Source organism: Phyllostomus hastatus, unplaced genomic scaffold (genome assembly GCF_019186645.2).
Source record: "Phyllostomus hastatus isolate PE091 unplaced genomic scaffold, TTU_PhHast_1.1 phas_scaffold_1674, whole genome shotgun sequence".
In the NCBI taxonomy this organism is placed as follows: domain Eukaryota; kingdom Metazoa; phylum Chordata; class Mammalia; order Chiroptera; family Phyllostomidae; genus Phyllostomus; species Phyllostomus hastatus.
In genome coordinates this window covers 26,561,433-26,574,799 of record NW_025334011.1, presented here as the reverse complement: position 1 = coordinate 26,574,799, position 13,367 = coordinate 26,561,433, and the positions used below count along the sequence as shown (strand labels likewise).

The 13,367-nt window shown below is 38.1% G+C and overlaps 2 protein-coding genes across 10 annotated transcripts in view; one reads left to right on the top strand and one right to left on the bottom strand.

Annotated features, from left to right (window-relative positions):
* Nucleotides 1-13,367, top strand: part of SFMBT2 (Scm like with four mbt domains 2) — a 220,977-nt gene that overhangs the window by 167,892 nt on the left and 39,718 nt on the right. For all 9 annotated transcript variants that reach the window (XM_045858039.1, XM_045858046.1, XM_045858038.1 and 6 more), the window contains 4 exons: nt 6,412-6,525; nt 8,989-9,031; nt 10,823-10,893; nt 13,066-13,205. In XM_045858039.1, the coding sequence (XP_045713995.1) occupies nt 6,412-6,525; nt 8,989-9,031; nt 10,823-10,893; nt 13,066-13,205 (368 nt within the window). The remainder of the gene's footprint in view (nt 1-6,411; nt 6,526-8,988; nt 9,032-10,822; nt 10,894-13,065; nt 13,206-13,367) is intronic.
* Nucleotides 7,555-7,852, bottom strand: LOC123831234 (ATP synthase membrane subunit K, mitochondrial-like). Its single transcript, XM_045858048.1, has one exon. It carries the CDS (start codon nt 7,817-7,819, stop codon nt 7,643-7,645), a length of 177 nt encoding a protein of 58 aa, XP_045714004.1. The 5' UTR covers nt 7,820-7,852; the 3' UTR covers nt 7,555-7,642.

The following is a 13,367-nucleotide window of genomic DNA, read 5'->3' as shown; positions in this document are numbered from 1 at the left end:
AACCCCTGTTCTCCCCCCTCCACTTTCCTGCTGATAACCCTCCATGAGATCTCCATTTCTGTGAATCTGTACCTGTTCTAGTTGTTTGCTTAGTTTGTTTTTGTTTTGTTTTGTTTTTTCAGGTTCAGTTGTTGATAGTTGTGAGTTTGTTGTCATTTTATTGTTTGTATTTTTTATCTTCTTTTCTTACATAAGTCCCTTTAACATTTCATATAATAAGGGCTTGGTGATGATGAACTCCTTTAACTTGACCTTATCTGGAAAGCACTTTATCTGCCCTTCCATTCTAAATGAAAGCTTTGCTGGATAGAGTAATCTGGGATATAGGTCCTTGTCTTTCATGACTTGGAATACTTCTTCCCAGCCCCTTCTTGCCTTCAAGGTTTCTTTGGAGAAATCAGCTGAGAGTCTAATGGGCACTCCTTTGTAGGTAACTGTCTCCTTTTCTCTTACTGCTATTAAGATTCTCTCCTTTTTAATCTTGGGTAATATAAATGATGTGCCTTGGTGCGTACTTCCTTGGGTCCAACTTCTTTGGGACTCTCTGAGCTTCCTGGACTTCCTGGAAGTCTATTTCCTTTGCCAGATTGGGGAAGTTCTCCTTCATTATGTTTTCATATAAGTTTTCAATTTCTTCCTCGTCCTCTTCTCCTTCTGGCACCCCTATGATTCAGATATTGGAACATTTAAAGTTGTCCCGGAGGTTCCTGAGCCTCTCCTCATTTTTTAGAATTCTTGTTTCTTCATTCTGTTCTGGTTGAATGTTTCCTTCTTCCTTCTGCTCCAAACCATTGATTTGAGTTCCGGTTTCCTTCCCTTCACTGTTGGTTCCCTGTACATTTTCCTTTATTTCACTTTTCATAGCCTTCACTTTTTCCTCTATTTTGCGACCATACTCAACCATTTCTGTGAGCATTCTGATTACGAGTGCTTTGGACTCTGCATCTGATAGGTTGGCTATCTCTTCATTACTTAGTTGTATTTTTTCTGGAGCTTTGATCTGTTCTTTCATTTGAGCCATATTTTTTGTCTTGGTATGCCTGTTACATAATAAGGGGTAGAGCCTTAGGTATTCACCTGGGCAGGGCAACCCACATCACTGTGTTGTGGTGCTGTATGTGGGTGAGGCATCAGAGAGGGAACAGTGCCACTTGCTCAGCTCTTGGAGAGGCTTTCAGTCACTTTCTCTGCTACCTACAAGCAAGTTGGGCCCTTCTGATGCTGATTCCCAGGTGGGTGGGTTTGTGTACGTTCTAGGACCCTGTGAGTCTCTCCAACAAACTCTCCTGTGATGCTGGGTATTTCTCCTGCCACCTCAACCCCCACAGGTTTTGTCAGTCAAAGGTTTTGAGGTTTTCTTTCCTCATACTGGAACCCTGAGTTGTGTCATCTGTCTCTCTCCCTCGTTGTTCCTCCCAGTTTATCTGCACACAAATATGGGAGTGCCTGCTCCGCCAGCCATCACCTTGCCTCACGTCCTCTCCATCCGGTTTTCCATCTCCACCCTTCCTGCTGGTCTAGATAAATGTTTATTCTTCTTTTTTTAATATATTTTATTACGTTATTATAGTTGTACTATTTTCCCCCTTTATTCCCTCTACCCTGCACACACCCTCCCACCCTCATTCCCCCCCTTTAGTTCATGTCCATGGGTTACACATATAAGTTCTTGGGCTTCTACATTTCCTATACTATCCTTAACCTCCCCCAGTGTATTTTCTACTGTTTCTTTTTTTTAACTTTTTGGTTGTCAGACTTCCATACAGTTTGATTTTCTTCCAGTTCTGGTTATTTTCACTTTTTAAATTTGTTGTTGTCCTTCTTTTGGTTGTGCAAAGAGGCACAGTGTATGTACCTACACCTCCATCTTGGCTAGATTAACCTGTTTCCTCAAATACCTCTTGCCCGTCTTCCCTCCCCAGCTTTTAACTGAGATGGAGGGGTCATTCCAGTTCTCTTACTGGCCTCAACAAAAACCAATTACCTTCCTCACAGTTGGCCCTTAGCCTCCTCTCTCACATCCCTCTCACCTCCAGTCCCCCAGAAGCTTCTCCTGCTCCTGCACTCGCCCATGCTTGTTCTTTTCCATAATTGGCTGAGAATTAAGCAGTTATGTAGTGTTAGGAGTGTGATAGGGTTGTGTTTCTAAGATATTTCAGCGTCATCACAAGCTATCTCATTCTTTCATGCTGATGTTCTGAATAGAACAGGCCATGTTCTGTTGCAGTGCCCAGAGTTATCTGCTGGATTAGAACATGACACAGTCTCCCTAATAAGAAGGGTGAGTGAAACTTTGCAGAACTGAATGGTATCTGCTGGTCTGAGGACACAGTCTCAGGATAGAGCAAATAGCAATATTATTTTAAGGTTCCAAAGTGATCCTTACAAACTGATATGCTTGTACTTTTGCTTTGTAAGTATAGAAAGTCTCCTCTTAGCAGTGAAATAATTCATGGTTTAGCTTTATTTTCTTTTAAGGAAACTAACTTATCCTCCATTATCCTCCTTAGCAAGACTGTATTCATGTATGAGACTCCTCCTTTCTTCTCTGAGTATTTCTTGTTGTGTTGTTATTGTGATGATGGTGAAGTTGTCATTGTAAATAAGCAATTCATTCAGTAGGGCCCAAAATACACAAAAGTATCTTTGGTCAAATTCTCTCTCCCCCTCCTGTCCCCTAAGCCTGCAGTCACTCAGTTCTTTTCCCTGAAGACACCGACTGTATTCATAATTTGCTTTCCTTTCAGATTTATTTCATGCACATATAAACATATGTCCTTTTCCCCTTTTTAAGCAGATGGTAGCATGCTGTCTACACAGAGTGTTCTGCACGGTGCCGAACACTGTGTATTCAACTATACATACATGTTTTTATATATAAGTATATAAAGAGGTTTCTTATACTTTTTTATAGCATCAGAATATTCTATCTTATGGATGTGCGATAACTTATTTAAGTTTTTCCCCATAGATATAGATTTAGGCTTCCTGATGGTTTTTGCAATGCCAGTTCTGGATAACAGTGAATAAGAAGAATCCATATTGACTTCATGCAGATGAAATAAAGTCAGATATTGAGCATGGTCTTGTATCATATATAAGAGATTTTTCTGTGAAATGATAAAAATGCTCCTTATGTTCCTTAGTGCAACATTTAGCTTTGCAGAGCTAGTTTTGGCAATCCTGGGATAATTAAGGAAAGAATATGGTATACATTTTTAATGATTATTTTATAAGCTACTAGGCCTCAAATCTTGGAAAATAAGGGGTTATATTCTAAAAGACTATTCTGAGTCCAGCCTTATGTATACAGATTCATGAAGGTTGATAAAAGGAAATTAAAAAGTGGTACCCATCATTCAGAACAGGATTGGGAAAAACTTTCTTGAGTAATAAAAAACCCACTTTTTCATTAGTTCTTGTTTAACACATACATTAATGGGCTAGATTTGGGGGTGGAAGACAGGCAGGGTTATACTTGAGAACATGGTCACTGACATATTATAGCTCATAAATATGTGTTTAATTCAATGGAAATCATACTCAAAGAATTTTAAAATACTGGAAAGACAATCTTACAAATATATTAATGTATACATTGTTACACAGTGTATATATTAAAGTATTAATATGATGTGATGTTTGAACTAGCAGAACATTGGAAGACAAAAGTCCTAATTCAGGAAGGAATAAGCTATAAAGTTCAGTTTATACTGCTTTTTGAAGTACTACTTTGACCTTGAAAATCTTACTTGTACCTAAACATAAATCTGGAAATACAAATATGTCTACTAGATGAATTCAGCCTGTTAGCAAAATTGTCGAGTAGCTTAGAAACACATGCTGTTCTTGTGATCCTGAAGACGAGAGCATCTTTGTCCCTTTGTACGGGGAACCAGCCCAGAGACTCTCTTCATTGCACCCTCTGGAGAACTGCGTGCCTTTGCACACGAGACCAATCACTTACTTCCGCATTGGAAGCTACTTGGGAAGTTTTTTTTACCTTTTGTTTGTTTGGGGTGTCTTCTTACTTATTTGAGGATTTCTTTGACAAATAGGTTAATTGTTGATCGTGTTGACCTTAAATGTGCAACCAGATGTATCTCCATCTAAATGAGTTTATTCAGGACAACAAAAAATTGCAATTTGGGATATGTGGTCTAGGCATACCACAGACACTCATAAACAAAGGTAACAGTCTTTTATAGAATTGGGAAGGGTTGTAAATGACGAGTTCATTGGAGGCAACTAAAAGTTCAAAGTATAGTGACTTCTCATTGGTTCAGCTATTGCAGGACAAGGAAGAATCTTCTCCTTCTGAGGTAGTAGAGTAGTACCACTTCCTGTCAGGGATGCAAGGTACATCTCTTCCTTTTGGAGTCTCTTCCTTTTGGAGTCTTCTTGTTGGGGTCAGCAGTGTATATTGAGTGACACATGTGAGAGTTCTCTCTCCCATCCTCCCTTTTAAATGATGTTTCTGTTTATCCTGGCTCAGTAGCTCAGTTGTTTAGAGCATCATCCAGATACACCAAGGTTGTGGGTCTGATCCCTGGTCAGGGCACATATAAGAGCCAACCAATTAATGTATAAACAAGTCGAACAACAAATTGATGTTTCTCTCTCTTGCTGTCTCCCCCCTCCTTTCCTCTCTCTGTCTAAAATTGATTAAAATTATATTTATTGTATTTGTTTTTAAAGAGAGGAGAAGGGAGGGAGAAAGAGAGGAAGAGAAACATCGATGTGTGAGAGAAACATCTATCAGTTGCTTCTCGCACACACCCCAACTGGGGACCAGCCAGCCCACAACCTAAGCATGTGCCCTGACCGGGAATCAGACCTGTGACCCTTTGCTTTGTGGGACAATGTGCAATCCACTGAGCCACACTGGTCAGAGCCAATAAAAATTTAAATGAGGTTTCTGTTTATTAATTTGCACAACTGAATTGTATGAGACAGAAATGATTTGTGTTCATTCAACCATGTTGAAAAATAATCCCTATAAACATGGTTGCATTTATTTAGCTTATATATCTTTTAAATTATAGGAGAATTAAGTAAACAGTACATTAAGATTGATAATCACAGTAATTGCTTTCTTCGAGAACAAATCAAAAGTTCAAAGTGACTAATGGCAATGATAATGTGTGTATCAGAATCTGCATTAGGTGCTTGCCTTAGCAACACATATATTAGAGTCTGCATTGAGAGTGTTCAGGGCGCTTTATACACACCAATATATTGGCTTACCATTGAATTAGGAATCTACATTTATCAGATAACATAATGTTTCCACAATATCTACTTTAGGATGAGAATTAAGAGGTGAGGAGCCAATATAGCTGTAGCTAACATGTGAGTTAAAATGGTTAGAACCCTTGTGTGTTTGCTGGTGTTCAGCTTTTTGAAGTTAAGTTACATATTTTGAGGCGCTGTGATTAAAAATTCATCAGATGTTCTGTGGTGATGTGGGTGTGTGAGGGGCTCTACTGTGTTGCTTTCATCGTGGTGCTCAGTGAAGAAGCCAAAGCAAAGCAAGATTTAGTGGTCAGAGCCCATTAGTCACTCTCTACTGATAGAGCCCTTATCTTTTGATTCAAGAATATCTTCTCTTAAAGTGTTTTTTTAAAGGCCTGTTGGTTCAGAGTAGAATTTTCTTCTTTCCCTAGTTTTCTGGGTTCCAAATTTATTCTGTCAGTAGTAGGGCTCCTTAAAACTTTAGCTAGTATTATATCCAGATCTCTTCTCTTCTAGAGTCTCAGCTGTGATGCTGATTTGTCACAGAGCATTATTATACTTATGAAGCAGGAGGTAGGCAGCTCCCCACTAAAAGGTCCATACTACAGAAATGACTTTGTGTGACATAGCTAAAGTCTTCAGGCCACAAACTGAGTTCAAAAGAAGTAACTCCAACTTATAAGGGAACATGTTACCTGGAGATATGGTGTCTTCTGTGTTCACTGCTTGTAATTGGTGTTAGGGAGTCTTACTATTTCTTTTTAACAGTCATGTTTAACTTTCATTAAAGGTTGATCTTTGCTTGGTGTTGGATAAAGAATATCTTGGTGGCTTAAATGTGTGTCCTGTGGCCCTGACCCCAAGCTCAGCCACACTTCTTTAATTTCAAAGCTGTTCTTGGGAAAGGGAGGGACTGGTTCCTAGGTTACTTCCTCCATCCATTTTCAGTAGGAAGTACCTCTCTTTTTGAAACCCCCACTTTATTTGAACCCCTTTTACTCTTGCTGTTTCATATTTTAGGTATTTGTATCTGTTCTAAGGCTTTTTTTTTTCAGTTTTGTGTTTAATATCCAGAAGAATGTTTCCTCAGTCTCAGGGATGCTCAGTATCTTCCTTTTTCCCTTGCCTTTTTTGGTTAAACTTATTCATACCTGTCCTCTTGGCTTTTCAATGCAGGTCTGCAGACTCCTGCTCCAGAGTTTATTGTTGATGTTGAGTCCATGGACATCTTCCCAGTGGGCTGGTGTGAAGCGAATGCTTACCCTTTGACCACACCACACAAAACAGTCTGTAAGTATCACCCAGGTTGAGCTGAGATGGATAACCTCTGGGGTTGGGTGAACAAATATGCAGTTTTGTAGAGATAGTATAGTCAAGCTGTACAATGGAAAAGGTTTTAGATTACCCACAGAGCACCAATTTTTTAAATCCCATTTATCCTTTACCTGTTTGCATGAGATGAACATTTCACAAGTTGACAAACTAAGTAATAGTGATGAGACAATTGAATGTCATAGAGAGGCAAAGATAATGTCTGGAATTTTTACTCTGTCTTATATACAATTCATTATGTAGATTTAAAAATTAAACTAAATATTATATTTTTGTATTATCACATCTGAGAAAGGACTAGTTTTTCTCATGAGGTTTACTCTAAGAGTCAGAATTGGTCCCAATAATGTAGTGAAAGATACAAACACTTACTTACTCTTAACACTAACCAGTGAGATTTCAGCTGTACTTTGAAAAGAGCATTACATCACATCCTTCTGATAACAAAAATACCAACTTAAAACAATATGAGCAGGGGGGGAAATACTAGTGGTTAAACAAACCAACAGCCAACATCCCACACATGTAAATATATACAATAGTATGTTCTAACATGTTTTATAGGTCACTATCTTGAAAAGGTACCATTTAAAAATCTTCAAACCTAATAAATCTTGGCATTAATTATCCCACTATAGGTGTATCAAAAATACTAGTTAAAATTTGGGGTCCTTAAGGGGCTTTAAATTTTTATGTAATAGATTATATTTCTCGTGTATTTTTTTTTATCCTTGCCTGAGGACATTTTTTTGGAGAGAGAGAGAGAGAGAGAGAGAGAGAGAGAGAGAGAGAGAGAGAGAATATGAGAATGAGAATGAATCATTGATGTGAGAGAAACATCAGTTGGTTGCCCTCTCATATGTACCTTGATGGGGTTTGAACCCACAATCTGGGTATGTGCCTTGACTGAGAATCAAACTTGGAACCATTTGTTCTACAGGATGATGTTCCAACCAACTGAGCCACACTGGCCAGGGATCTTTTTCATATTGTACAAATTGAGTATCACATGATGAGTTGACATTAGCTTCTCCAGGCAGGGGAAATTACAGATGAGGTACAGTTTAGAATCCTTTTATGCTGCTTTCACACCTGGATTTTTCTTAGGCTTTAACTTAAAGTATAAAACCAGCAAAGCAATGCCTCCATATGTAGCCAGTACACAATTCATTCGTCCTGTGGGAGTGTAAGAGTTGAAATATTTTTTGATACCAGTGAATTGGAATTGGGCATCAGTTTCTGGACCTGCCATGATTTCAATCTTGCAGAAAGCATGAATTCCACAGGCTGTCCATATTTTTAATGTAATTTATATGCCAGCTTTACTCCTTTCTAGCAGTATACCAGGGTGTACACTATGTGCGTACTGAATATACTATATGGTACTCTTATGTAGAATCTCAGAACATTGCTATAAAAAAAGTTCCGTCTCACAGTTGACCTTTCATTCCCTGATGGCAGCAGATTTTGAAGGGAACCTAGAGTCCTCCTATTCGATATTCCTCAAGAGCAGGGTGGGACATTGTGTGGCATAAAGAAGGTAGCTCTGATTGTAGACAAAGGTGGATTTTAAGGGATTGTTCTTTCACAAGTATCATGCTGCTCAATGAGTCTATTTAGTGAGAGTATTAGCTTTCCCTCACTTTAAAATATTTTTAAAATTTTGATCTCAGGATAATTATTTCAATCTCAAGGCATCCTTTTTTCAATTTTTCCCTCTAACTCTAAACCCACTAAACTCTTGACAGCTTTAGAAGTTTTGTTGGATTAATTTATGCTTATGTTGGAAGATGCAAGAATATCTGTGCCAAAATTAATAGATGCCAAAAGCTCTGGTCTTCTTTGTTAACATGGTTCTAATCGGTTATAAATATGAACTGGAAATGGTCTTTTCCAAAAATTATCATTGACTGGTTTATATTAATATTTGACAGACATATTTACCAGGCACCAGTCCTCCTTTCAATAATAAAATGTTTTAGTTTAAAAACATGCCTCTCCTCCTAATTTGGGAATAGCTAGTATGGTAATGTTATTTGACTTATCACACTTTCTTTGGGAAAAAAGTCATCTGGGTAATTGTGCTTGCAACAGTTTATCTTATCAGGTGTGTTCATGTGAGGTATGATATGTGTGCTGTTTTTCTTTTGTATTAAAATCACATTTTAAAATGAAGTAGACAGTGTGTAGTGATAAGGTTAAATACTAAATTCTATTTAGACCTCATTTCTGATAAGTTGAATTCTATTTTATGCTAGAAGAAATTAAGATAAAATGTGGCATGCATGAAATAACTCTCCATATTTAAATTGTTACTTTAAAACTGATGGTTTTACACAAACCATTTTTAAAAATGCTTTTGCCCAACTAGTTAGCCATGTTGATTTTCTTTTCCTTTTTCTTTTTTTGCCTGTTTTACAGCACAAAAGAAGAGAAAGGTTGCAGTTGTGCAACCAGAAAAACAGTAAGTTTTTCTTTTCTTTTTTTGTTGTTCAGTTTTCAGAAACTTCCTAATAATCTGTGGAGAGTCTTTACTGAGGAGGGGAAGTGTGGCTGTTGTCAGAGAGTTAACACACAGCACGGTGTTGAAGATGACAGTAAAATATATCTACCGTGATTTATTGTGCATGTATTTTGTACAGAACACAGGGCCTTCTTCTGAAGGGACTTCTATTCCAGATCATAACTTCTCACTTTGATTCCACATCAGCACACCCGAAGGACACCAAGTCTCACACATTATCCTCAATGGCTCTCTGTGACAGTGGTCCTGCCTGAGAGGCCAGGCAGCCCCACCCAGCATGCCCCCCATCACTGGTCATGGCCAGGCCTGGGGGTCAGAGACTTCCAGCTGGGAGAACTTTAGCAAGCTGGCTTAGGTTTTTGCATCTCAATGCCCTCATTTGTAAAATACCTATTTCTCAGGGGTGTTTAGGAAAGCTAAATTAGATTCCATGTGTAAAATTTGTAGGCCCTACATTATTGAATAAATACAGATTATCCCACATTTCAGTTGTATTGTAACTTTATGAGGACTGTGTGCATAGATGCCAGCAGTATGTTTTTGGAAACTTGCAACTGTGGGTAGTATTTTTATATATTGGCAAATATCTGAAATATACCAAAATACATATCCCTTGCCAGGCCTTTCTGTTTTCTTAATATACTGATGGAAATGAAATTAAAAACAGCATTTTTTTCATGTACCCAAATTTAAATAAAATGAAATTGAATAATAACTGCATTGCCATTGGAGTGTGAGTAACAGTTTTGTGGTTATTTCTTGCACATTCATTCCTAAACAGTGTATCAGGTTAACAATCTGATTCCAGTTTTATCTGGATAACATTGACATAAAGAATAAGTAATAAAGTAGTTTCATTATTGAATCCAAATTTGAATTTATAACTCCTAAACTTGTAGTCCATGGATCAGTCACCTATACCACTCGTCAAACACAGGTTGCTGGGCTCCTGTCCCCAGAACTTCTGACTCGACATGTCTAAAGTGGGGCCTGAGCACCTGCATGCCGAACAAGCTCCCAAGCAACTTTGAGAACCAGTGTTGTAGATGACCCAACTATATCTCTCATATTGGTTTACTTCGACTTTATGTAGCTTTTCTATTGTGATTTCTACCCAGCCAACCTGGATACCCCTGTGAAACCCATTCTATTTTTTCCCCCTAAGATTATATTTTTTTTATATTTATTCAGCAACTTTGTACTGAAATGTAATGTAGACTTTTATCCTAGAATAAGCCTACTTCACATTTTAAGAACCATCAGCTCATGGGTTTTCTTCGAAAGTCTTGTTTTTGGTGTGGCTGTGTCCTACACAATCACAGTCCCCAGAAATCAAAGGTCACCAAAAAGTGGTTTTCATGTAGACATTAAAGAGAAAGCTGAATATAATTAAAGTCAATGTAAGTTGATGTTTCTGCATGCTCAAAATCCAACTAAGGACATTATTATAATTCTATAGCAAGAGACCAGCCCATGACCTACAAGAACCTCATTGATCAGTGATGACCGCACGAGGATCAGATATCTTTGTGTTATTAGAGAATTGAGAACAACCTGTCTAAGTGATCTTTTTATGTGTTCCTACAGATGTTGCTCCCAAGTGCACACATCCTGTCTTACTAGACTCTTAGATTTCTCTAATAGTCACTTTACATTATAAAAAGACTTTGGAATGTACTGGTTTCTCCTACAGTGTGCGACCCATGAAAGTTTTATTTTCTTTATCAACAGATTGCCATCCACAGTGCCTGTCGAGAAAATACCTCATGACCTATGTCTATTCCCTTCCCTGGACACCACAGGTAAATGAACTACTGAGGGCTCTCTGTCACTTCCCAGTTTGTTGCCACGAGTGGAGATATGCACACAATTTTAGGTCGACATAAGAATATCTCAGCTTTGCGCCTATTCTCTTTTACTCTGTTGCTACTTATTAGTGGATACCTATACTTTAGAAAAAGGTTTTTTTAGCTAAATTCTTTGTCCCTCTCGTTTTCTACTACTTGGTCTGTAGCCCTAGACAGTTCTCTTGGTCTGCAGGAAAAGGGCCCGTGAACTACTGAGAAATTCTGAGCCCAGTTAAGTCTGTGTGTTGTGGAAAATAATGTGGAAAAAGGAGTTGAAAGTAATCATTTTTAGGTATTCGTTTTTTAATATTTTATGCCAGTTCCACTTGCATTTTTACAATGGTGGTTAATACTTAAGTCCCTGTGGGCTTTAGAATTGTTCCTTAAAACCCTTTGTGTTTGAATAGCTGGTTGTGAATAATATGTTTTTTAATATACAAAATCCTACATCTTGCAGTGATCTTTGAAAACATGAAAGGGAATTACCCTTTGACCACAAGTCTGATCATAGACAAGTTGGTTACATTAAGTAATATATTTGATTAACAATTGTATTTTCTAGTCAAAATGAAACTTGCTCTGGATTCTGGGGTTAAAACCTATATGCTATGGAAAAATTCTATTAGTTGAAGTTATCCTCATTGTAAAGAGAGCAGTTTTATGAGTAGGTTTACTAAAATTGTTTTTCTTAATGTTTGGGCAGAGTAATCCTTCCAAAAATTTCCATGTAAATGCAGTGGTAGATTTAATTTTTTTGCCTGTTGTATAGAATTGAAACTTCAAAATGCCTTTAAAAGAGCCACGTCTGCTATTCTTTCAGAGTCTATAATTATTTTACTTCTTTCTTCTTATATGAAGAAAATTATATTTCTCCCTTCTTACCTGCTGGTTTTTAGTTGAGGTTCTATGAGAACAAAAATTCTTGGACTGTTAAATTGCCATCATAATTACAGCAGTTTCTGTAAAGAAATTCCACAGAGAGTGCAGCTTAGCTTGGAGCAGCAGTGGGAGAGAGTAAGTCTCTCAGCTGAAAGTGAAGCTTCATTCTGTGTTTTTAGGTATCCAGGAGCTTTGGGGTGATACCATTTAGTTATTCTCCTTTTCCCTGTGGCAACTGGAGATACAGCGAGACCAACAACTTGCCCTGTTCACTTTCTAAGTTGAAAGAATAATGAGGGAAATGCAAATTTAAGTCAGTGTTAGGGACATTACACATCCATCAGATCGACAGAATGAAGAAGCCCAATACCTAGTGGCAGACGAGAAACTCTTACATGGTGCTTATTCAAGTATCAATTTGGGCAGTCATTGGGAAAACAGTCTGGCCACGTCTAGTAAAACTAAAGATACGCAGGCCCCATGGCTATGTATCTTTACTCCTTGTTATATACTTGGACATATATATATGTCCAAGTATATGTGTGTGTGTGTACACGTGCACACACATGTGTGTGTGTGTATATACCTCTGGTCCATAAACAGGAGTAGATTTTTACAGTTGTATTCATTAAAACACTGTTGGTAACGTTGAAAAGGTGGAAGCAACTTAATGTCCATCAAAAAGAGAATGGAAACCTCCATTGTAATCTATTCCTACAATGGAATAATACACAGAAGTGAAAAATGAATGAGTGTTTGGGATAATTGTTTACCAACTTGGGTGGATCTCAGAAACTTCATGTTGGACAAACAGAATGTTGCCAAAAACCATTTACGGAAGGCTTAACATATATCTGTCTTGTCGTTAAACATATGCATGTGTCTGTGTGTGGTAGGATTCAGAGAATGATAAATACCAGTGCCAGGGAGTGGTTGCCTCTGGGAGGAGTTTCTGGGGCTGGACACACCAGGACTCAGCTCTGCATGGTTTTTTCCCCTTAAGCCTCATCCTGATAACCTTAGTTATCATTGTCTTAAATTTTGCATGTTCTGTGTCTTAAATACTGCACAATAAACAATTTATTTTATATGGTAGAAAAATAGTCAAGATTTCTAAGATATTATTGTGTCTATAAAATGTTAAGATACTAAGACACTGTGTGCCTCTGGGTAGTTTTGCCAACTAAGTGGATGAAGCAAGCTTTTTGTTGGTTCCTGAAGCATCAGCTGTGTCGCTCTTCCCCACAGGTACTGTCAACGGGAAATACTGCTGTCCTCAGCTCTTCATCAATCACAGATGTTTCTCAGGCCCTTACCTAAACAAGGGGAGAATTGCCGAGCTACCTCAGTCCGTGGGACCCGGCAAATGTGTGCTGGTTCTTAAAGAGGTAAGCTGCACTCAGAATGGCATTTGGCTTATTCCCACAGGGTACTTAAGGTATAGGTGTAATTTCTGACGGAGAAAACAGAAATGTGAATCAATTCAGGTAACATTTACCAAGCACCTCCTGTCTCTCAATCCTGTGGGCTGAAGATGGTCATACGAAGCT